This window comes from Cnephaeus nilssonii (genome assembly GCF_951640355.1).
Source record: "Cnephaeus nilssonii genome assembly, chromosome: 9".
Classification (NCBI taxonomy): Eukaryota; Metazoa; Chordata; class Mammalia; order Chiroptera; family Vespertilionidae; genus Cnephaeus; species Cnephaeus nilssonii.
In genome coordinates this window covers 12,336,715-12,360,595 of record NC_137080.1, presented here as the reverse complement: position 1 = coordinate 12,360,595, position 23,881 = coordinate 12,336,715, and the positions used below count along the sequence as shown (strand labels likewise).

At 38.4% G+C, this 23,881-nt stretch overlaps 1 protein-coding gene across 1 annotated transcript in view; it reads left to right on the top strand.

Moving 5' to 3' along the window:
* Positions 1-7,306: 7,306 nt before the first annotated feature.
* CEP85L (centrosomal protein 85L) overlaps positions 7,307-23,881 on the top strand; it is an 84,698-nt gene continuing 68,123 nt past the window's right edge. Inside the window, exons 1-2 of the mRNA XM_079781490.1 lie at positions 7,307-7,719; positions 19,176-19,337. Coding sequence (XP_079637616.1) covers positions 7,647-7,719; positions 19,176-19,337 — 235 coding nt within the window. The 5' untranslated portion in view covers positions 7,307-7,646. The remainder of the gene's footprint in view (positions 7,720-19,175; positions 19,338-23,881) is intronic.

Below are 23,881 nucleotides of genomic sequence, written 5' to 3'. Positions count from 1 at the left end.
CTCCTCGTATATAAAATGGACATAATAGTCATTCCTACTGTTCTTTATTGTGTTGTCATGAAGATTAAATGAGACAGTGCAAGTAATATTCTCGGCACTCAATACCTTTCTTTATTACTCTAGATTCTCTCTTTTATTACCCCCATCTTCTTAAAAAGATTTGGTGACCTAAAACTTAGAAATACTTTATCAAACACGATCGTGTTTAATTGAACCAGCGATTTGGTTAATGGGTCGATGCTCAACAGCTGAGCCATACCATCTGGCCATTAATGTATTAATAATAAACATTTCCATTTAAATAACCCAATAATGATGCTGATTATTTATTAATAGTTAGCTGGAATAGGATTACAATTTTATGATTTATAAAAATTAAATTTAAAAGAAAAATAATAAGCTTTATTAAGTATATTTCTAAACCATATTTCTCATACCCCATTTTTTATATTTTTCAAGGCACAAGAAAAAAGTATACTGGATATAGGTTATCATATACTCCTGCATGCATTAATAGGTCACTTTTATCAATATCCATTTTGTTTACAGAAACCTTAAACTACAAGAAAGTTTTAAAGTTGTCATTTGATGGTAATCATATTTTTCTCAGTTTATCAACACTCACTTTTTTCTTTGAATAGTCTGACATCTCTCCCGTTAAGTGACATTCTCCTTATCATTCGTAAGAAAACCAGACTCAGAGCACCCGGGAGGGCTGGCGTTAATGAGGCAGTTACAGACAACATTGCAAAGCCTGGGGCCTGGTGAGAGGAGGCACCCTTAGTGGCAATTGGGGGAGCAGAGCGCATCTCAAGATTCAGGGAAAATGTGAGTTAGCGGACACACAGGACTGCTTTTCGTGAAATAAATGCTGAAGTATTTAGAAAAGACCAATATAGATCCAGCCAGCCTAAATCCAGTGTTTGTTTTGGTTTTATTTCAATAGGAGAATAATCGGGTCCTTTTTTCTCCCAGAAACCACAGAGTTCAGGTGAGTGGCAGTCAGGTTACTGCCAGCCTATAAAAACCGTTACTTTATAAATGACAGTCTGCCCCTCACCTGGCAATCTGCCAGTTCACCCAGCTACTCCCTGTAGCAGCACCCTGGGTCTGGCCCTTGGCCAGGATCTGAAAAGGGATCAAGGCATCTGAGCCTCACTGTAGCTCTCCTTGGAGGGCTCCTTCAGCGGACACCTTCTCCAGGAGGCCGGCAGTCATCTGACCGCCTGGATGACAAGGCCGCGGAAACACGACAGTGCCTGGGGCCGGCTCCCTGGGTAGCAGGTGGGTATTTAGAGGGTGGTAACTACGTTGGCCCTGAGAGATGGGCACATCTCATCGGCTAACTCTGAGTCATTTCCTCTAAGAAATTTTAAGCAATCTGTTATAGAAGATGGCATGTGGGAAGATGAAAATTCTTTGAAAAATTAGGGAGTGAAACCCAAACTCAAAACCGGGGCGAAAGTGGCATTGCTCTTCTATGCTTCGATTAGGCAGCGGGCTCAGGAGTTGGACGAGTTCAGGGGCCATGTTAGGGCAAGCCGGGTGGGATTAGATGTTCCAGTCTGCCCTGTTCTCCTAAGCCTGCCATGATCTGAACTTGAGCCTTTGAGCCTGGGCCAGAACCAGATTGATGTCCCAGGGCGAGCGAAGAAGGCAGCAGCCTTCAGGCATCTGCTGCGCAGAATTCTCTAGATAATTTTCTCTCTTCTCTCCCAAACACTGGTCAAATGTCCCAAACTTCTTTCCCCGCTTAGTGTCACTATTGGTCCCCACTGCTGAAATCATGTACCTTTTAAAGATTATGTAAATAAGTGCTAGTTGTTACCTCTACCTTTTGAACTCTATTGAAAAACAGTTATCGTTCAGCAATCTTTCACAGTTTAAGTAACTTGGTCAGTTTTACTAAGGCTAAAGTTTGCTCCATAACTTCATTAGGAAATTATCTGTAATGGAAAACAAAATTATTTAGTATCAAGAACAATTAATATAAATATTTGCATTATATCCCAATTAGGAAAATGTCATAAATGTATATCATATATATATATATATATATATATATATATATTTGTAATTTATTTTGTCATCATTCACAGCCCATGTGGGAAGAGTAAAAATTTAATTGTAGATGCTTTATTCATTGTTAATTCATTTCATATTCTCTGTGAGAACTTATGATGATGAATGCATTTGATATTCAGGTGGCTTTCCGGTGCTTTCCTTTGCAGTTCAATAACTGGTGATTCAGGGTACATAAAACATTAAAAAGCAAAAGGCTATAATGAAAGTATAAATTAGTTATTCTACTGGGTTTTAAAAAACTTTTAAGCCTTACCAGGATTATAAGAAAAGTCTATGAGATGTTATTCTTTCTGAATTCAGTTTTAGGTGGCATGTTAAAAATAGACTCCCCTAACATAACATTACAAAATATGAGAAATATTTTTAAAATGCCTTGTCTGTGGCTCCAAGTAGAGGGAAAAAAACAATTTTAATTAATTTAGTCTAGATACGTCCAAATATAAGGTGATCCCATTTGTTTTCAGGTGTATTTAAAAATATGTTTGGGGCCCCTTAATATGTTAAAATGTTGGGATATAAGTAAAATAGTGAAATGTCCACACAATATTAGTTTACTTACATATATTAAATATACAAATTTAGGTTTGTATTTATAAATGTTGCTTTTTCCCACAGTCACATTTAATATATATTTATAGTCACTGCAATATAATAATTATTGCACTACATTGTAAAGTTTTCTTTTAAAAGCTCAGATTTTACAAATTGAATTTACGTTAGACTAAGTGACTTCTCCCATCAGTATGTTGTTCAAAATAAAGTAATTAAAAGAGTGACCCCTTAATATGAGAGGCCATAAGAAATGGAGTACAAAGTGACTTCATCTTTTCTGGGAGGTAATTTGGGTTAAAAAAAAAAGTTAAAACAACTCTCACCTTATCTATAATATTTAAAGCATAATATGCTAATTAGACCAGACAGCCGAACCACCTTCCGGACGGACCTTCTGGACGAAGCCCGGGCTGTGAGGGCCGAGCCCCTTGCACAAGTTTCGTGCATCGGGCCTCTAGTAAATATATATGTATGTTTGCACAATAGAAATTAAAAAAATTATAAAGGGTTTCAGTGAAGTAAGCCAGACTAAAGTTCTCAACAAATATTTACTAAATAAAGAATGAATATTTTTATACTATCTTCTTTCTGTTTGTTAATAGGTATTCTTTTTTACAAGCAGAAAAAAAGACACAGAAAGAAATTTATTCCCCCATACACCTGAAAATTGTAGCTAGACGTGTGTTTCATTTTCTGAATACTTGTTAAAGTTTCTGACCTCCATTGAAATTTTGGCACGAAGATCCAATCCTTAAATTAGCCCAGATCACATTAGGGATTGTTTTATTGCTGGTAACTCTATCTGTAGTTCCAAAGATCCCCATGTTCCTGCATTGTGAAAGCAACAAGGGGAAAACTCTTCGGAATGAAAACCTACCCAAGTTAACAGTTATTGAAAAGAATTCTCTTCAACTACCTATAAGTAAGGAAGCCGCTGTGAAACAAGTCTTAAGGTTTTCAAATTTATTTAGGTAGTGAAGTTGTAACCGATTGAACTCTTATTTAACTCTTAGTTAAAATCCCGTTGACCTCAGTGAAGCCAGCACCTTTCACAGGGTGTAAGTACGTTGGAAACTGGCAAACTTTTCTGGCGAGGGCAGCAGCTGCCAGGGCCTGCCCGGTCCCATGTGTGCCCACGTGGTATTCTGAATCCACTTACACCTGCGACTCCTCTCAATCCTGCCTTCCTCTGCTGCACAAAATGTAAGGCGTGATCACTGTACTATTGAATCGTTTCAGTCCGTGTTGCTATGTGCTGCCTTCCTGGTAACCCGTTCTGGGTTTGAGGTCCTCAGAGATCTTTTCATCATGCTCTATAGAACCTCCATTTCACTGTTTAAAACAAACAAATAGAGGAAAACCCAACTCCTTTAGATTCTTCACAGATTGCTTCAGTTGGCTTCTCTGGGAAGCAGAAGCTAAAATGGAGTTAAGAGTACAGGTTTGTGGGAGGGTAACACCTATGGAAGATAAAAGGGGCAAGGAATCAGATTGGAAAGGTCTCTGCCAACTCAGTGGTGAGCCAGAGAAGAGCCTGCTGATTAGGAAGTTCTGCATGGGAAAGAATCTGCAGTCCTTATTCACTGGCTGGGGCTATACAGGAAAAGTGTGGCCTCCACTCAAAAGCCGAGGCAGAGCCCGCAGGTGCTAACAGCTGGAGGCTGTCAGCCAACTGCACTCCTTGAGGCTGAACATCAAGGTCTTTCTGGGAGGGAGATCAGAGAGATGCAACTCCAACTGCCTTAGAGATGAATTCCTCCACCGTGCCACCTCTGAAATCTTAAACTCCAACATCCTAGCACTCACCCGAATGCCCTATCTCTTTATCCTTCACTCCTTTACTCTCATATCTGTTCTTTGATTTCATATGAAACTTCTACTCTCTTATTCCCTCAACATTCTTTCAACATTTCAACTCTCTCTTGATTTCACTCTTTTCTCCAGATAGGCTAGCCTCAGTTCTCTATCATTTCATCAGTGCTACAACCAATTTTCTTAAATTCTTTACCACTCTGTCCCAAGTGCCCACATTGCAAGACTCTGTTTATCTATCTGCCTTCTTTCTTCCTATACGCAAATTGCTGGCTGCAGCTAAAGAAAATCATACAACACTGCAGCTTAATGTCACATGGTTTCCAATCTTAGCTGAACCCTAAACATTGTACAGAAATCCTATAATTAGGTACTTCCTTCTCACATGGCATCTGCAGAAACATCTTATAATTTTCGTTTTGCAACATGTTCGAGAGCATGATGGGAAGAGCATGGACTTTGGGGTCATATGGATTAGATTTGAATTCTAGCTCTTTACTGCCTGTAAGGCCTCACTTGACTTCTCTGGGTCTTCTTTCTCAGTCTTTAAAATGGAGCTGATATTAACTGTCGATGACAAATTGTTTTGAGGATTACAAAAAATATGGTTTAGGGAGATGTGTTAAATCATCGAACATACTGGTATGTACGCTATGGTTTTTCCCAGTGACTGCTACCAACTGTACAAAAACCCCTCTCACCCTAGCTGGTTGTTCAGTGGTTAGAGCATCAGCCTGCGGACTGAAGGGTCTCAGGTTTGATTCCGACCTCGGTTGCAGTCTAGATCCCTGGTCCCAGTTGGGGTGCATGTTTCTCTCTCTCTGTCTCTCCCCCTCCCATCCATTCTCTCTAAAAAATCAATGGAAGAAATATCCTCGGGTGAGGATTAACAACAATAAAACAACAACAACAAAAACCCTTTCCACTGAGTACATCTAAATCCAATTCCATAATGTTTCTATCAAATATCAATTGTTCTTTAGGAACTATTTTAATCATTATTGGTTTGTTTGATTTTTCTATGTTCTTTTTGTTCTGTTTTTTTTTTAAACATTAACTTCTCTTGAGATTTCCCAAGATTTTCTTCTAATTTTAAAATATTACTTTAATCAATTGTTATATCACTCTTCAGTTCTCTGGCTGTTGTTTGCTAAATATGACAAATTTATACAAGAAAAATACATGTAAGTTCAACTTAATCAGTTCAGAGATTCATATCCAAAGAATTAAATATTTATGAGTGGAATGGTTATTTTTCATTTTAAAATAATCTCCTTTGAATGTAACATTTAAAATAAAGAGTTTAATATGGTTTTATATTAAATATGGTGTTTTTAGTACCTATTTTCCTTTGTGATCTATTTCATATTTTTAAAAAGTTCCCTCATAAAACATTAAGTATCTGACTTTCACATAAACAAATAAATTTATGTACATGAACACATACATACAAGTCACTATTTTCATTACTTGCATTATATTTTTGTTTATAAGACTAATTACCAAAATACTGAAGTTCAATAATAAATGTTTTTGCTTGAGATTCTCCTTGTAGTCTTTACAGTCTGTCACAACAAAACAAAAATATGCCACTTTGCAACATTAGGCTTAGTACTGGCAGTCCCTAGGCCAGTGATGGGCAACCTTTGGAGCTTGGTGTGTCAAACTTCGCCAAAAAACTGAGCATAACTCGGGTAGTGTGTCACTTTGAGGAAAAAACTAACTCCAAGACTCTAGTTGCAAATGTTTCATCCTCAGGAGCAGCAAATGTTTCATCCTCGGCATGCGGCCGCCTGTCATCAGAAAAGGCTATGCGTGTCAGTGCTGACACGCGTATCACAGGTTCGCCATCACTGCCCTAGGCTCTGGATCTTGTGCTTTGATAAATTTTAATAATTTTGAGAACCAGGGATACTGGTTATATCATGATTGTGGGGGAAAATATAAGCTCAGTATATTCTCAGAATCCATGTTTTAAAAAATGGATGGTTACAATCTAGTTCATATACATAGTATTTTCACTTAGTATTTCAATTACTTTAATTGCATTAGATCTCTATCATCCCCAGTTTAATTAGTAGGAAGACAAAAAATATTTCTCTTTGGTGCCAACTGCCAACATAGCAACTTGTTTTTACTATTTGCCTTTACTCTTGTAATGGGCATTGAAATATTTTACATAGTCTCAACTTCGTATGTACTTTTTTATGTGTGTGTGTAGTAACATGCCCTTCACATTGATAAAAACGTGGAAAACTGGAATAAACGATTTTTAAAAAATACTGCTTAGGATTGAGTGGCAGTTGGCGGAGTTTGGGAATAACAAGTATTTATTACATTCTCAAAGGACCAAGGTCTATGTCTAATAGTTAAGACCTTTTCCCACCCCCCACAGTGATCTATAAACGATGTTTGTGTAATGAACGAGGATGATTTCAATCCCAATCCCTAATGAGACCTGGAATCCCTTTCCCTTCGAGATTAGTCTGGATCTCAGCAGTTGTGTTGCGAAGGCAGGTCTTGCAGGTCTCTTTCGAGAGGCGCCCTGCGGGGCCTCCGGGATTATCCAAGGGAGGGGGTTACCGAAGATGGGGTCCCGGGCCCCGTTATCGTCTTTTTCTTCTATCGCCGGGCACCGAGATGGGGAAGGAGGGATGCAGCTAGCGGGTTGGGCCGACCTGTTCCACCCAGACCAAGGGAACACCCATCGCGACCCGCCCGCAGTCCCGCCCCCCGCGCCGCGCACGCCTTATGTAAGCGCCGAGGCCCCGCCCCTCCGGGCCCCGCCCCCTCCAGGCCCCGCCCCCGGCCAGCCCCGCCCCCGGCCAGCTCCGGCCCCGGCCCCGCGGGCGGAGGGGGCGGAGAGAAGCAGCCGCTGCAACTTCGCGTGGAGCCGCGGAGCGTGGGCTCAGCCGGACACCGAGCCGCCGCCGTCGCCGCGGAGCCGCCGCGTCCCCGGCCCGGGCCTCAGCCCAGCCGGCTCGGCATGGCCCCCGCCGCCGCCGCCGCCGCGGCGCATCCGGCCCCAGCGCCCTCCGCTCGCCGCTGAGCAGCCGTTATCCGCCCGCCCTCCCGCCCGGCCGCCGCGGCCCAGGCTCCGCGCAAGTTTCCGCCGCGGGAGGAGCGGGAGGCGAAGGCGGGGGAGAACGGACGTGGGGAATCGGGCGCCCCTCAGCCCACCGGCCCTCCCGCCCGCGATGTGGGGGCGCTTCCTGGCCCCGGAGGCCGGCGGCCGAGACAGCCCGGGCGGAGCCCGCAGCTTCCCGGCGGGTGAGTAACGGGACAGTCCCCGGGCTGGGGTGGGGGGTCGCGGCCGAGCGCCGCGCTGCGCTTTGGGACCCGCCGCCCCCTCCTCGCCCGGGCCTGGCCTCCCGCCGCCGCCCAGCGACCGCCCGCCCGCGGCGTGGCCTCCCCGCCGCCGGTACCCCGACCCCCGGGCTGACATCTGGCGGGCGGCGTCCCCGGCCCTGTCCGCTCGCCTCGCGGCCCCAGCGTGAAGCTCCCCGGGACCTCTTCGGGTTGGGCTTTGTTGTCCGCCCCCCTCCCTTTCCCTCGTGGGGTGTGTGTTGCAGACGTGGATAACGGGGCGCACGGGGACCCGAGCGGGAAGGTCGCTGCGACCGCGCTGCGGCGGCGGCGGCGTCTGGGGGCGCGCTCGCGGGGCCGGGGTCCGCGAAGCCCTCGCCTGCGGCCGCCGCGTTCGGGCGCGTTTAGGGGCGGGAGGAGGCTGCCGGGGTTGCCCTCGCAGCAAGGGACCCCGCGGGGAGTCAGCCCCGCACTGAAACCTGGTCGCCGCCCGCATCCCTCTCGGAGTAAGGGGCATGCCGCACACACGTTCCGCAGGAGCCAGTGGGTCTTGGCGCACTGAGGGGGTCAATCCGTTTGCAGTCCTTTCGCGTCTCCCTTTCAGTTTTGGGGTTTGCTGGCTTGGGTGTACGAAGGGGGGGCTGTCTGTGTCGGACAGCCATTTCACGCCAGCATCGCCCAGAAGTTGCTCAGGAGCCACCAAATCAGGATAAATCTTACCCCAATTTGGGATTAAAAAAAGAAATAAGGCGAGGGTAGTCTGTGACAAGTTGTCTGAAGTTGACAGTTCCTCCAAGCCCTTTAATGTTAATTGCATTTTTAACCCCTTTGAGAAGCTGAAAGTTATATGGACCCCTTATTCAGAAAGAAACTTCATATGTATATACACACCCCCCCCCCACACTATTTTAGGTGGTTCTAGGACTCCTACTAAGTAACCTTGTTCCATAAAATGTTTGCGCTCAACTTGTGTAACTGACATTTTTGTGTACCTTTTTCAAAGCTTTTTGCAAAACAAAAAAGCAGAAGCAGTATTTGGAAGTGGCTTTTTTTTTTTTTCTGGTAGTAGTTTCTGCTGTTTAAAAAGTATTGAATACAAACTCAGAAGATTGCTAATTAAAATGTCAAATAATGCAATTCTATGACAAATGGAAATTGTGTGTATATTCAAGGTGTCCTACTTGATGTTTTCATATGTATACATTGTGAAATGACTTCCACAATCAAACTAGTTAACATATTCATCACCTCAGTTTGTTTTGTTTTGTTTTGTATTGTGGTGTATGCTGAGGACACTTAAGAGCTACCCTCTTAGCAAATTTCCATCATTCTATACAGTATTGTTAACTCTAGTCAACATACTATATATTATACCTAAATACACATAAATTTTATAACCCAGGGTTAGATTTGAAATTTCTTGTTAAATTTGATCATGCAACACTTTTAGATATAGTAGTAAAAAACATAAATAGGGAATTATTGTCTCTAAAATGTATAATATTTGTATACATAATAGAGGAAACAGATGTTGAGAAGTTTCTGATGCTTACCGGATATTTACAGTTCTGAAATCAAAGTAATTTAAGTGAGAAGACATTTCTCTATCTCTAATAGGCTGGAGGGAGTCTTTCAATTATTAGTACATGTCAAAAGCCATCTGTAATGTTTTTGTGACTTAACCTCTTAAAGTTTATTTATAATAACATGTTTAGTGGTGTAATGTCATCCAAGCGTTGTATCATTTTTTCCGTTGTTATATCTATGATAGAAAATTATCATAGTGCTGAGAAGTTAAGTGACTGAAGCTTTGAGATTATACTGCAGTCTCTAAACGTTTGCTGTGGTAAAGAATATAGAAGAAGATACCTTATAAATCTACCCAAGTTTAAGGAAATTGGACAGTATTGCTTTACAAAGCATATATTTTATCTCAGCTTTGATATTGTTGGTAAGTCAGGACTTGCCTTTCCAATAAAAGTTTTTCAGCTGTATGCTGATAATTGATTATTTATAGTAATAGTGACGACAGTATTTATGTTTCTTTATTCTGTTCTCGAGCAAACAGATATTAAAATTATTTTTTATTTAGTTGAAAATTATATGTTAGATGAAACACTGTGTGGTTTCTTTAGCAAATGAGCAGATGGTTAAGGTCAAGATAATGACCTCTTAATTGATTCATGTAGGGATTTTTTTCTGTTTCTGAGAATTTGAAGAAAATTCATAGTTTTTGAAATATTGTCCAATACATCTTTTGACTAACTTGAGTGATTTTAGAGTTTTTCTGAAAACAAAGAGAACGAGTCTTCTGATTCAGTGTATCAGCAATCATTTGGTCCTGAGTGCCAGTGTAAAGGCATGGATAAATAATTTCTGCTATTTAAATAAATTTATCTCAATATGTGGGTCAATTCTAAAACTAGTTTGTTTATACAAATATGTAACTAAAGGGAAACGTAAAGGCATTATGAAACTAGTGTTCTAAAAAACTGGAGGAAACTTTCTTTTTAAAGTAATGGCAGTAAAAACAAATAGAAATAATGCGTGGTTTGGAAAATACTGAACTTTTGACCTTTGCTTTAGGATTTAACTTTGTTTTGGCTTTACCAACAGTATTTCAGCTTTATATAGTAACTGTGTTATAAATTAAAATAAAATAAACATTTTCTATATTTCTGTACAATGAAACACCTTCCCCCTTTTTTTCTATTGGCTTGACAAGTGTGATTAACAAAAAGCTAATTTTAAGTAGAACATGTGGTTTGTCTTTATGCATTTGGTTGATTTTTCAAGAACAACCTATTCAAAATGTAGATGCCAAAGTTGGATGAAGGATGGATGTATTTCCTTTATGTGTTAAAAATCTAGTATGATATAGAGCTATTTTGAGTACTTATACTTAATTATATTGAATTTGTTTCTTTTTATAAGTCATACTTTAAAGATATTAATATATTCATGTGGAGGCAGGATATGCCAGCTTAAAAGTGTACCAAAAGTAAAATGTTATAGAAACACTTACATGATCTGAAGAAGTGTCACTTGTTCAGTGCCTCCAGCTTTTAAATCTACCTCTTGCTAGTTGATGCATTGCCATAGGTGTTTAGTGATGTCATAATGAGCGTGGTAGTAATTGGTATGATCGCAGCAAATACTGAAGGTTTCTGCTGTGGTTCTGAATTAGATGGACCTATAAGTACTATGGTAACAATGAAACATAACTCTTTTGCCTAAACGCAGTTGGACATGTTCTTTTATAATAGGCAGTGGGGGGTGAGGGGTTCATCTCCACTTTAGTGATGACTTTGTGAAATGAACTTGATTAGTAATTGGAGCTCTGTTACTTCTTGGCTTGAATGAAGTTAATTTGAGGCCAGGCAATAAATGGTGAGTTGACAACATCTTTTGTTATACCGTGAATATTTCTGTATGTTGAGAACAGAAAGGCCTTACAGAGTCATGATTTTTCTGACTGGATGAAATGTGTTGTATGTGTACTCTGAGAAAAAGAAGAAGATGTTAAGGCTCCTAGATAGTATTTTATTGAGTGATAGCTTAATTAGTTCCCTCAAATTGTACGTTGAAAAATGGAGAATGTGGTTGTCTAGATGATTCCTAAAGCTACAGTGAGATACTAATTATTTTGACTACTTTAAGGATATTCATCTTTTACACTGGCAGAATAATATTCTAAAAAGTGGAATTTATTGTATAAAGCTATTCATTTTAAGAACAGGATTGATCAACATAAAAAGAGCATGAAATTGCTCTTTATACTAATATTTTATTTCTAGTTTCTATTTTTCTATAATTAAAAAACTCCATTGTTGTTACTTAGCATAGTGCTTGGCACATGAGCACGTAGTAAATGTTGGTGAGTGGTAGGCATTGTGCTGGACTCTAAGGATACATCATTGAAGAAGAACCATAAGGTCCCAGGTCCCTAAGGGAGCTTACATTGTAGTGGAGATAAACAGTCTGTAAGTAAACTAACAAGACAATTCTGCTAGTGTTAAGTACTACAAAGAAAAGGAACAGGGTGAGATGGCAGGGGATGGGTAGAGAAAGTGCTTTGGGTAGGCTGGTCAGGGAAGGCCTCTCTGAGGAGGTAACACTGTATTGAGACCTGAAGGATGAGAAGGAGCCAGACCTGAGGGGAGGAGCGTTCTGTACCCGAGGGTCCAGAAACAGTTCCGTGATGCCAGTGAGTTTGGGGCGTTTGAGGAGTTTGAGGAATGTCAAAACCAGAGAGTCTGGAGCAGAGTGAGCAGGATGTGAGGTGAGGGAGGCCTGGTAATGGAAGGCATTGTATGAAGTTTGGATTCTATTCTCCATGAGGGGAAGCTACCCCCGAAAGGGTAGGGGAGATGACCATTCATTCTTTCACTCAGTGCACATTGAGTGCCTGAGACATTGTTTTATGGACCGGGGAACGAAGCAGGCATTCCTTATCCTTGGTATTTACAGATCTCTGGCCTTTTTTTTTTTTTTTTTTTTTTTTTGCGGTGAGGGGTGAGGGGGAGAAATTGTGGAGGGGTGAGGGAAAGAATAGCAGTAGAGAAGTAGGTTAATAGGTCATTGTAGTAATTATGTGGGTGATGATGGCTCAGATTGGAGTGGTTAGATTGGATTAGGAGAGAAGATAATGTGTTTGGAATATATACTTGAGAAACAAAGCTAACTGAATTTACTGATAGTTTAGAGGTGGTAAATGAGGGAAAGGAGAGTCAAGGATGGTATCTTAATTTTGGCTTCAGTAATTATAATGGATGGTGGTGTCATTTCCTGAGGTGGGGGAAGAGTGTGAGAATAAGTGGACTAAAGAGTTCTATTTTGGCCATGTGAAGTTTGAGATGCTTTTTTAGAGGTTCATGTGATAGTTGAGTTGGAAGTTGGGCATACAAGTCTGGAGCTCAGTAAGGACATGGGAGAGGTGGAGGTAGGAATTTTGAGTGTTACCTGTGTATATATGGTGTTTAAAGGTGATCACATGGAGAGAGTATAGAGCAGATAGCAGAGACTATAGATAAGACAGCAGAGGATCAAGCTCTGGGACACTTGATGTTCTGGTCAGGTAGAGGAAGAGGGACCATCCAAAGAGACTGAGAAGGAGCAGCTAGTGATGTGAGAGGGTGGTGTTCCCGAAGAGAGGAGACTGATGAAGAAAGGAGTAATCACCGACGTCTGTGCTTCCAGGAGGCCATGTAAGATGTCAGAAGAGAAATGGATCAACTTAAAACTGGCGGAGATTAGAGATTCTCTAACCTAACCAGCTCACTTTATTATGGAGAAATGGATGTATAAGGTGGTTTCATTCCGCTTTAGAGGCAAAGATTGTGTGTTGACTGACCATTAGAAATACATATTGCCTTGCCATGACATTACTGAAGCTTTTCTGAAGCCATTAAATTAATACTGAGCATTCCATATCATTTTAGGAATAATGTACTGTAAAGTTTGACTAGAAAGTAAGTTCCTTATTATTGGGGAGATATTTATAAATTTCCTCAACTTATTTTGGGGTATTAGTTTTAATACACTCCAAAATAAGTTGAAATTTAACTAGACTACTATTTGTCTCCATGTACAAAAATTAACTCAAAAAAATATATATATACACTAAATATAAGGCCTGACACAATAAATTACATAGAAGAAAACATAGGTACAAAACTTACGGACCTTGGTCGTAAGGAGGATTTTCTGAATTTGACCCTAAGGCCAAGGAAGTAAAAGCAGAATTAAATGAATTGGTCTATATCAAACTAAAAAGCTTCTGCACAGCAAAAGAAACTACCAACAAAACCAAAAGGCAACCAATGGAATGATAGAAGATATTTGCAAACAACAGCTCTGACAAGGTATACAAAAATATAAAGAACTCATACAACTCAACACCAAAAAAAGAGAGAAAAGAATCCAATTAAAATATGGGCAGAGGACCTGAATAGGCACTTCTCCCAAGAAGACATACAAATGGCCAACAGATATATGAAAAGATGCTCAACTTCACTATTAGGGAAATGCAAATCAAAACTATAAGGAGCTACCACCTCTCATTTGTTAGAATGGCTGTTATCAACAAGACAATAAGTGTTGGAGAGGTTGTGGAGAAAAAGGAACCCTTTCATTCACTGCAGGTGAAAATGTAAACTGGTACAGCCAACTATGGAAAACAGTGTGGAGCTTCCTCCAAAAATTAAGAGTAGTTACCATATGATCCAGCAAACCTCTCTTCTGGGTATCTATCCAAGAAATTTGCAAAGATTTATTTGTACCCCAATGTACATTGCAGTATTATTCACGGTGACCAAGACATGAAAACAACCCAAGTGTCCTTTGAGAGGCAATTGGATAAAGAAGATGTGGTACATAGCTACAATGGAACACAACTCAGCCATAAGAAAAGATGAAATACTGCCATTTGCGACAACATGGGTGGATTTTGAGAATATCACGCTAAGTGAAATAAGTCAGAAAGTCAAGAACTATATGGTTTTACTCATATGTGGGATATAAAACTGGAAGCAACAAATGAACAAACAAGACAACTAACAGTATGGAGGTTACCAGAGGGAAAGGTTGAGGGGTAGTAAAAGGTAAAGGGGATAAATATATGGTGATGGAAGAAGATTTGACTTTGGGTGCTGTGAACACAATGAAACGTACAGATGATGTATTATACAGCTATACACTTGAAACATAAAATTTTATTAACCAATGTCACCCCAGTAAATTTAATAACCAGAATTTTTGTTTTAGTTTTTGCCTTTAAATGTATTGTGTAAAGTACTTTGGTTCCCAAGTGTCAGAAACTAAATGTCTAATTGAGAGATAATTAATGTACTCTGCTTCCTTTGGAAGCCGATGCTACATAAATAGAAGTAGCATGTACAGAACTAGGTCTAACGACTTTTTTATTTAGGAAAGCTTCTTTTAATTTTTTCCTGGGTACTGATAATACTTCCTTCTTAGTTTTCCCATAATTTGCTACCTTGTAGAATATTTTTCTACTAGTTGATATTATTAAATAATTATATTTAAAAACAAAGGTGTAAACCCTTTTGGAATACCACTTGGTATACTCCCTCATGCTTGTAGTGGTTAAAAACTTCTTATTAGTTTTTTACCATACCTTGTTTTTCCAGTTTATAAACAGAAACAAAGGCTATGAGAGACTAAATTAAATATGTGGCCCTCATTCCTCATATCTACCAAAAAACTTTTGAATGCAGCATTTCATGTGTAACCAGAAGATAGGGCTCTTGGGCCCGTCACACACTGAAATCAACAGGCATGTAATTTTTTCATAGAAAGAGATAGTCTTATCTGTGTTGGTTGCTACCCCACCTCTCTTAAATTCCTTGTTTACATAATGAGTATTTGGGGTGAATATTTATTGGTTTGAATTAATACTTTTACTGTGAAAGGTGAACCACTTATTTATCCATCTGACTATTGTTCTTAATTGAGGTAATTTAAACCTCAACCTGAACCAACCTAGTTTGAAGCTCTTCCTTGTTACACTAGAATTGAAAATAGGAAATTCTATTTAATGTTTTTAAAGTTAGTTACAGTAGTTAATGAATGAACTTCCAGATTATTTTTAATTTAGAAAGCAAAGAATACTAGCTGTCAACTACTTAGAATTCAGTTTAAATCCTTAACTGCAAGAAAGCCAATTCCAGTTTGATTGAGATATAATTGATATATAATATTGTATTAGTTTAAGGTATACAGTATAATGGTTTGATATATGTGTATGTTGCAAAGTGATTACCATAATAAGTTTAGTTGACATGCACCACCAGACATAGTTACACTTTTTTTCTTTATGATGAGAACTTTTAGGGTTTACTCTTTTATCGGCTTTCAGTATGCAACATAGCATTGTTAACTATAGTTACCATGCTGTAAATGAATCCCTAGAATTTACTTATCTTTTCACTGTAAGTTTGTGCTTTTTGGCTACTTTTGCCCATTCCCCCATCCCCTGTCATTGGCAACCACCAGTCTGTTCTGTTTTCATGAGTTGGCTTTTTTTAGATTTCACATTTAAGTGTGCTCATATAGTATTTGTCTCTGTCTGGCATAGTTAAGGTAGCATAATACCCTCACAATCCATCCATATTGTCAAAAATGGATGCAGGATTTTCTTCTTTTTTCAATGGCTGAATAATAATATTCCTTGTATATAAACATCATTTTTCTGTATCCATTCATCTGTTGATGACACTTATGTTGCTTCCCTGTCTTGGCTGCTGTAAATAATGCAGTAAAACATGGGGGGTTGTGATATCTCTTTGAGATTTTGTTATATATATATATCCTGAAGTGAGGATTGCTGGATCATAAGGTAGTTTTATTTTTAGTTACTTGAGGAACTGGAATAAAGAAAATAAAGTTTCTTCCATTTTAGCTAGTAATTCTCCTGTGTAGAGCAGGCTTTTCTGTTTTTTTTTTTTTCTTTTTTTGTGGTTATTATTAATATGAATATCTTAAAATGTGTTTTAATGTTACATTTAAAATTTTATTACTTTTTTTGGTGCTTTGATCCTATTGGAGATTGTTTCCCCATGTTTATTTGGAATTTTGGCTATAAACTCCTCAAACCATTTATAATTATTAGTGTATTTTTAGCTGTGTTGGAAAATATTTACTGATCTTTAAATAGATACTTAAATGTACACTAGCTCCAGGGATAGTTTAAAATCTCCTGTATTTAAAAATAAACAACAACAACCAAAAAAGAAAAAAAGAAAGAAAAGAAAACCTTCTTCTTCTAAATGGAAGAATATTTTTTTAGATCTAATTATAAATCTTTGAGAGTTTTAATTTTATACCACGGACATTTATTGAGTACTCAGTGGTAATAATGACAGCATTTATGGAGACCCTGCCTAACTGTGAAGCTCTGTGCTAGAGACTAAAAAAAGGAAAAAAAAAGTTGTTTTTCAGTGTTCCCAGTTTGGTTATGGTGAAGAAAGTCATATACATATGGGTTAATTTAGATTAGTAAATGCTGTTATAGAATTTTGAATGATATATTGGGAGAGCACAAAGTAGTAGTTAATACCACCTGGAGGAACCAGAAAACACTTAGAGCAAGCTAATTCTGTACTGGGACTTTTAAAGAAGGTACAGTAGGGAGACAGCTTGGAGTCACCAAAGAACCTAATCTGTTTGGAGGCAGTGATTAGGTATGTGTGGCTGGAGAGTGTTTGTCGGGGAGCCGGAATTGGGGAGGTAGGGTTTGGGAAGTTTTAGAAAATGAAGCTTCTAATTGATGAAGAAGTTTGCCAAACTTAATGAGTTTGAGTTTTATTCAATATGCAGTAAAGAACCAACAGATCTCTGTAAGCAGAAGAATGACATAAATATGTTGACTTTAAGAAGATAATTCTGATAGTAGCGTAGAGGCTAGCTCTGATAGAGTTACTCTAGCAGGAGATCTTTGCAGTAGTCAAGCCAAAAGGTATGATCTGTGACAGTGGGAATGGAGAGGAGGGCTCTCATTCAATTGGCACTTCTGAAATGGACTGAACAGTTTCAGAAATAGATTAGATGTATGGGTTAAGGAAAGGAGATTTTTTTTGTTTTATTCCCTGCATTTATTCTTTTTAAGTTAGTTGTACATTAATTTCTATTGATGGTAGAATTGGGCAATTGAAGGCCACTGCTCTGAACTTTGTGCAGAAGTACTGTGTACTTGTTGACATTTCAGAGATATGTGCATCTTATAAAATGTGAGATATGTGCATCTTATGATGTCATATAAGGGTTAATACGCTTTGATATTTTCTGTCCTATTCTCTTTTGTTTAAAAAGGTTGGTCTTTATCTACTGAATGGGTGATAACCTTCACTTTGAAAAAAACCCTGCAATTTGTATCTATGATTTATAATATGTATTCAGCTTTTTATGCAAAAGTGTAAATCTGCTTTGTCAGTGTGGTCTTTTTTAAATTTTCTTTTGGCTCAGAGTTGTCATTAAAAAATAAGATTAGTTGTTTTTCTAAATGTAGTTACAGGCATATTAACATATTATAGAAGACTTGGTATTGTATGCATTTTTGCTTCCAATTAAATAAAATCTTCAGAAACAAAATATAATAGGTTACTTCTTTTTTTAAATGTAATCTTCCTATATTTTCAGTGTGAATTTTGTTACTCCTGGGCAGTCAGTAGTCTGTGTAAAAGAATTGAAATTTATATTAAAAAATGTAACATACTGCCTTCCAAAGAGAAGTTCAAATGTATGCTGTCTTGGGATCTTTGCTATTCTTACAGAAATGCTCTGTCTTTGTTCTAGAGAGAACTGATTTTACACAATTATTCAGTTGCTTTAATATGAAAGGACCTAGGTAAGACTTGATTGTCAGAGTTCACTGAACCTTAAGTTTTTGTTAAGTGCATAGCACATATCTAGAAATTAAGTAGTTCCTCTTTCAGTAGCAAAGTCATAACTATTATGTGAGAAAATTATTCTTATTGTATCACCTGGTGAGTATATTTCACAGCTAGTTCTTACTGCTTTGTGATTCTGGATTGGCTTGAATAGAGACAAGACATATTATTCTTTGATGCAGTCAATCTAAAATAAAGATTAGAATGTTATTCATGACATTTGTTAATTATAATCAGTATTCTAGTTACATAAAATATATTGAATCTTTTTAAAACGAAGCATATTTAAATGTTAAGACAAATCTGAGTTCAGGCTGGAGGAGATCAACATATAGATAATTCTATCATTTTATTATGTTGTTGTCATTTTGGGAAACCTGAATGAATTGCGTTGCTTTTGTTAAAGGAAAAGTTTGACAAAAATAAGATCATTGTGATACCCTCATAAACAAAGTAATCTAACTCGAAAGGGAAATGTGGTGTTAAACATTTATCGAAAGATAACTGAAGAAATAAAATCAATTAAAATAATGCAAAATAATTTTAAATTTTAAGTGATTAGGATATTGTAGAAAAAATAGATTTTTTTTTTTTTACCTTTCGTGAGCATAATCTACTTATATTGCCATGCCATATGATTCAGTAAGACTTTATCTGAGCCCCAGTTCTCAGCTAATGCCTGTATGTGGAATCACAGATGCCTACCTATCAAATATTCCAGAGCAGAGTATTTCCAGATAGATAGATGATGTGTTTGACATTTTAAGTAAGAGAACAGTATGTGTTTGAAAGTTCAGATATCCATATGCAGATATCAGAGCCCTTCAGCCAGAGGAAGCTGCTAAGTCAGCATTGAATTCATGTTGAATCTTACCTACCATTGACCTATCTTAACTGTTTTGGGCAGAATATAACCGGATGTGCATTTTTTTATACAAGGTTGAAAAAGATATCTTCTCTCTACTCACAGAGATTATAAATGTGTTAATTTTTGCACATTTTTCTTTGTAGGCTCAGATTATTCTTCATCAGCATGGTTACCTGGTAGTGAATCATTGTGGCAGGCCACAACTGTTCCATCCAACCATCGAAATAATCACATCAGGAGACATAGTATAGCTTCTGACAGTGGTGACACTGGCATCGGAACTTCCTGTTCTGACAGCGTGGAAGGTGAGTTAAAATTCTTAGGGTTTTGATACAACTATTTGGAGAATGGTTGGGTTGAGAGCATTTAAGAGATATGTTTTATTGTTTTAGACCAAGAAATTTAAAAGTAGTGTTTGGATATTTAATGATGTTCAGTGTTGCTATTTTGAATAAATTATAGATTCACATGCAATTTTAAGAAATAATACAGAGATTCTCTGCACCTCTCTCCCCCATGGTTATATCTTACAAAACTACAGTATAACATCACAACCAGGGAATTGATTTGTTACAGTCAAAATACAAAACATTTCTATCACCAGAGAATACCTAATGTTGCTCACACCCACTTTCCCCTCTTCAACTCCTGGAGACCATGAATCTCCATTTCTATAATTTTGTCATTTCAAGAATGCTGGATAAACACAATCATTCAATATGTAGCCCCTTGGAATTGTTTTTTCCCCCACTGGAGATTCATGCAGGTAGTTGTGTATATTAATCATTTCTTCCTTTTATAGTTGAGTAGTATGTATATAGCAATGGTGGTATTGAATAGACCACTTTTTTCTTAACCTTTCACCCGCTGAATGACATCTGGATTGTTTCTAGTTTTTTGCTAGTAGGGATAAAGCTGCTACCAGCATTCATGTATAGGTTTTCGTGTGAGTTTACGTCTTTATTTCTCTGTGGTAAATGTCTATGCAATGGCTGGTCATATGGCAGTTGCATGTTTACTTTTTAAAGAAACTGTCACACTATTTTCCAGAGTGACTTTTCCATTTACATCAGTAATGGAAATGGATTAGAATGAGTAACCCAATGTTCTCTTTATCCTTGCTAGCATTTGGTAGTTTTCAAATTTTAGCCCATCTGATAGGAATTAAGTGATATCTTATTGGTTTTAATTTTCAGCTCTTTAAAGATTAACAGTGTTGAACATTTTTCACATGGTTATTTGCCCCCTGTGTATTTTCTTTGGTGAAATGTCTCTTCATGTCTTGCTCATGTACTAATTGGATTATTTCCTTTTTTTAGTGTTGAGCTTTGAGAGTTCCTTATATACAGGGTGTCCCCAAAATGTATACATGCTTTAACAGCTGATAGCTCAATTTTGAAAATGAAATGTATTTTAACAAACACTGCCTTTATAATTATTTATATACAGGGTGTCCCCAAAATGTATGTTTTCTTGGGACACCCTATATTTTAGATACTAATCCTTTGTTGGTTTGCAAATATTTTCTCCCACTCTGTAGCTTGTCTTTCATTCTCTAACAAAGTCTTTTGCAGAGCGAAAGTTTTAAATTTGATGTAGTTTGTGTGTTTAGGTGTTCCCAAGGCCACGTTTAGTCTTAGTGATTTGCTAGAAGGAATCACAGAACTCAGAAAAGCTGTTATACTAATGGTTGTGGTTTGTTACAGCAAAAGGATACAGAATTCGGTCAGCAATAAAAATAGAAGGACAGGGTCCAGCAGACAACAGGCCTACACATTCAGTTTGATCTCTCCCAGTGAAGATGCATGGGCAGTGTTCTACTCTCCCAGCAATGATGAATTACGCCCATATGGAATATTGCTACCTAGGCAAGGTCACCTCGTTATATTGCTGGATGATGGTGAATATCCAGATGATGAGGCCTCCTCTGACATAACCTGAGAGTGTGTGCGTGGTGAGGGTGGGGGACTTTATACTACCAAAGAGAGAGGAAAGCCTTGTTTCCCCGCTTGACCTTCTTTGTCACAGATCGGTAAGGTTGGAAGTCCAAGCTCCCTATTTGGCTTTTGTTGGCCTGGGTGGCGGAAGGGCTACAGTTTTTTCTTTGGCTGTTGTCGGGAGAAGAGTAGCCACTGTCTGAAAATTTTCAGTCTTGTTAGGCTTCCTCTTTGGTCCACTACCTAGGGAGAGCAGGTTTTTGTTGGGACTTTTCTGGGCTGTGCCTTTGGTTCCTTTGTGTTGCTGATTTTTTCAGCTTCAGTTCTGGAAGATATGAGGTAAAAAGAAAACCCAGGGAATTTGCCAATGTCTTGTTCCTTGGGTCCTGAGGTTCCTAGCCAATTTGCTGCCTTCTTTCCAACTTTTAAAGTCTATATTTGTTTTATATTATAATGTCCAGGGCTTTTAGTTGTTCTTAGTGGGAAATTTAGGGAAGGGTATCTTTTCCATCTTTCTAACAATAATTTTTTATGACTATTAACAAAATCTTGTTTAACTACTATTGTCATAACTTTGTTAGCAACGACATAGAATATTAGCTTTATTATGGTCTTGTACCTAATATTAGTTCACTAAAACAGGGCTGGGGAACCTTTTTTCTGCCAAGGGTCATTTGGATATTTATAACATCATTCGCTTAATGTAATTCACGTAATAAAAATTTATGTTGCTATGAAAGAAGTTCCTGGATTTATTGAATTTCAAAGTTCTGCCTGTGGTTGCTTTGGCAGGGCCAGACCAAATGATTTCATGGGCCTTATACAACGGCCCGCAGGCCCGACGTTCCCCACCCATGAACTAAAACATACAACCCAAGCCCAGCTGGCATGGCTCGGTGGTTGAGTATTGACCATGAACCAGGAGGTCACGGTTTGATTTTCGGTCAGGGCACATGCTCGGGGTTATGGGCTCGATCTCTAGTGTGGGGCCTGTAGGAGGCAGCCAGTCAATGAATCTCTCATCATTGATGTTTCTATCTCTCTCTCCCTCTCCCTTCCTCTCTGAAAAAATGCATTAATAAAAATATATACTAAAAAATAAAAATGTAAATTTAATTTTGGGCGTATAGGTCAAAGTATATGGAATAATTTTTATTTAAATTCCGTGGTGTATTGCTTTAAGTAAAGAGGACATCTGTGAAGTAAGTCTTCCTCAAACAAACAGCATGTTACTGTGTAGTTAGACCCCCTCACTGCCCCCTCCCAAAACCCCTTTCTGCTCTTTAGTATTGTTGGCTGATTTTCCGAGTGATGCTCTTTGGACACTGCTAAATCCTATAAGCATCCTGTGAATCATCTGAAAAGTAACTTGCATTCTTTTTTATTTTAATGTTGTATTTTATTTTAATTCTTTAAAAACTTAAAATTCATACATAAGTGTAAAGTAACTGAACACAGAATATAAATGCACTATGAATTACAAATATACAGTTTTATAAGTGGCCATTATATAAATAGAGATACCTTTCCTTTCTTCCCTAACCTACAGCTTTTAGAGGGCCATTCGTTTTTTCACTTAATAAATACTTACTCAGTTATTACTGTGTTTCAAGAACTGCAGAATTGGAAAGAGCAAAATGGAGGAGAGGATTACATCAGAATCTCAGCAGGGATGGGACTTAGGACAGAACAGTTTTCTGAAATTGCCATTGGGTGATTTGCTTTTAGCTGTGGTATTTGGAGATTTAAAAGACTGCTAAATAAGGGTGTGAGATTTTTACATTTAACAAGAAGTTGAAACACTAATTTAACATTAGCAGCATCACTCTTTTAGCTGTGGTAATATGTTCATGAGGTGTCAAGTTCCAGGTCGGCAGGAAATAGATCTGTGACATGAGGCTGGATGCATCTGCAAGCCTACCAAATTGTAACATAAGCCACATCAGCAGATCACCAGTTTCTTCTTAGGTTTTTCTTTGCCAAGACCTGAAGGCCATGTTAATAGCTGTTGTTGCCACAGAAATGCGTTTGAGAGGGAGTTGTTTTTGAAGTATGCAGCATATGTTGTTAGGGCATAACCTATAGATGTAGTGCCAGAGTTGAGTGATTAAGGGAGAAGCAGAGGAAACCAGGAGTGGAGCATAGGACCCTGAGACCAAAAAAAAAAAAGAACTTAGTTTTGCCTTAGGCTTGGCTCTGAAGCCTTCTACCAGACAGGCTTTCTCTCCCGTATCACATGGCAGAGAGGCAGGCTCTCAGGCAGTTCTTTTATCTCACAACATCTGAGTTCTTAAATGTAGCTCCTAACCGTCTGTTTGGGCTAATTTTCAAGCATATTTACATATGTTTCTTAAAAAAAGGTACAGATAGAGTTAAATATTTTTTTGTTAATTTCCAGCTGCTAATTTGTATTGGAGATAATTTTCTTATCTAATTAACCTCATTTATTTCAAATAGGAGGGACTGATAAAAATGGACTTCAATTTAATCATATCTTCATTAGTTGTTTCTACTAAGAAATAATAGGGCCATTGAATAATATAAATTTTGAGGTCATCCTGTGAATATAGATCATAAAGGAAGAAAAGGCAGAAAAGTCACCATATAGTGCATTGTTTTTATCTTATGGAGAAACTAAGGTCTTTTAAGATAAGGACTTGTTCAATCATTTATTTATTCACGTAGCCAGTATTTATTGAGTGTGTTAGGTGTCAGATACTGTACTAGGGGTTAGAATTAAACAGACATTTTCCTTGTTCATTGGATATATAAAGTGGAGAAGACAGACAGGAAATCATCAAATATGATGAGCAGTATGACAGGTGAAGTGCCAGGGTAGGTGACATACCTAAACCCAGTAGATGAGGGGAAGGACCCTTGGTAGAAGTGATATTTAAGCCGAGGCCCCAAAA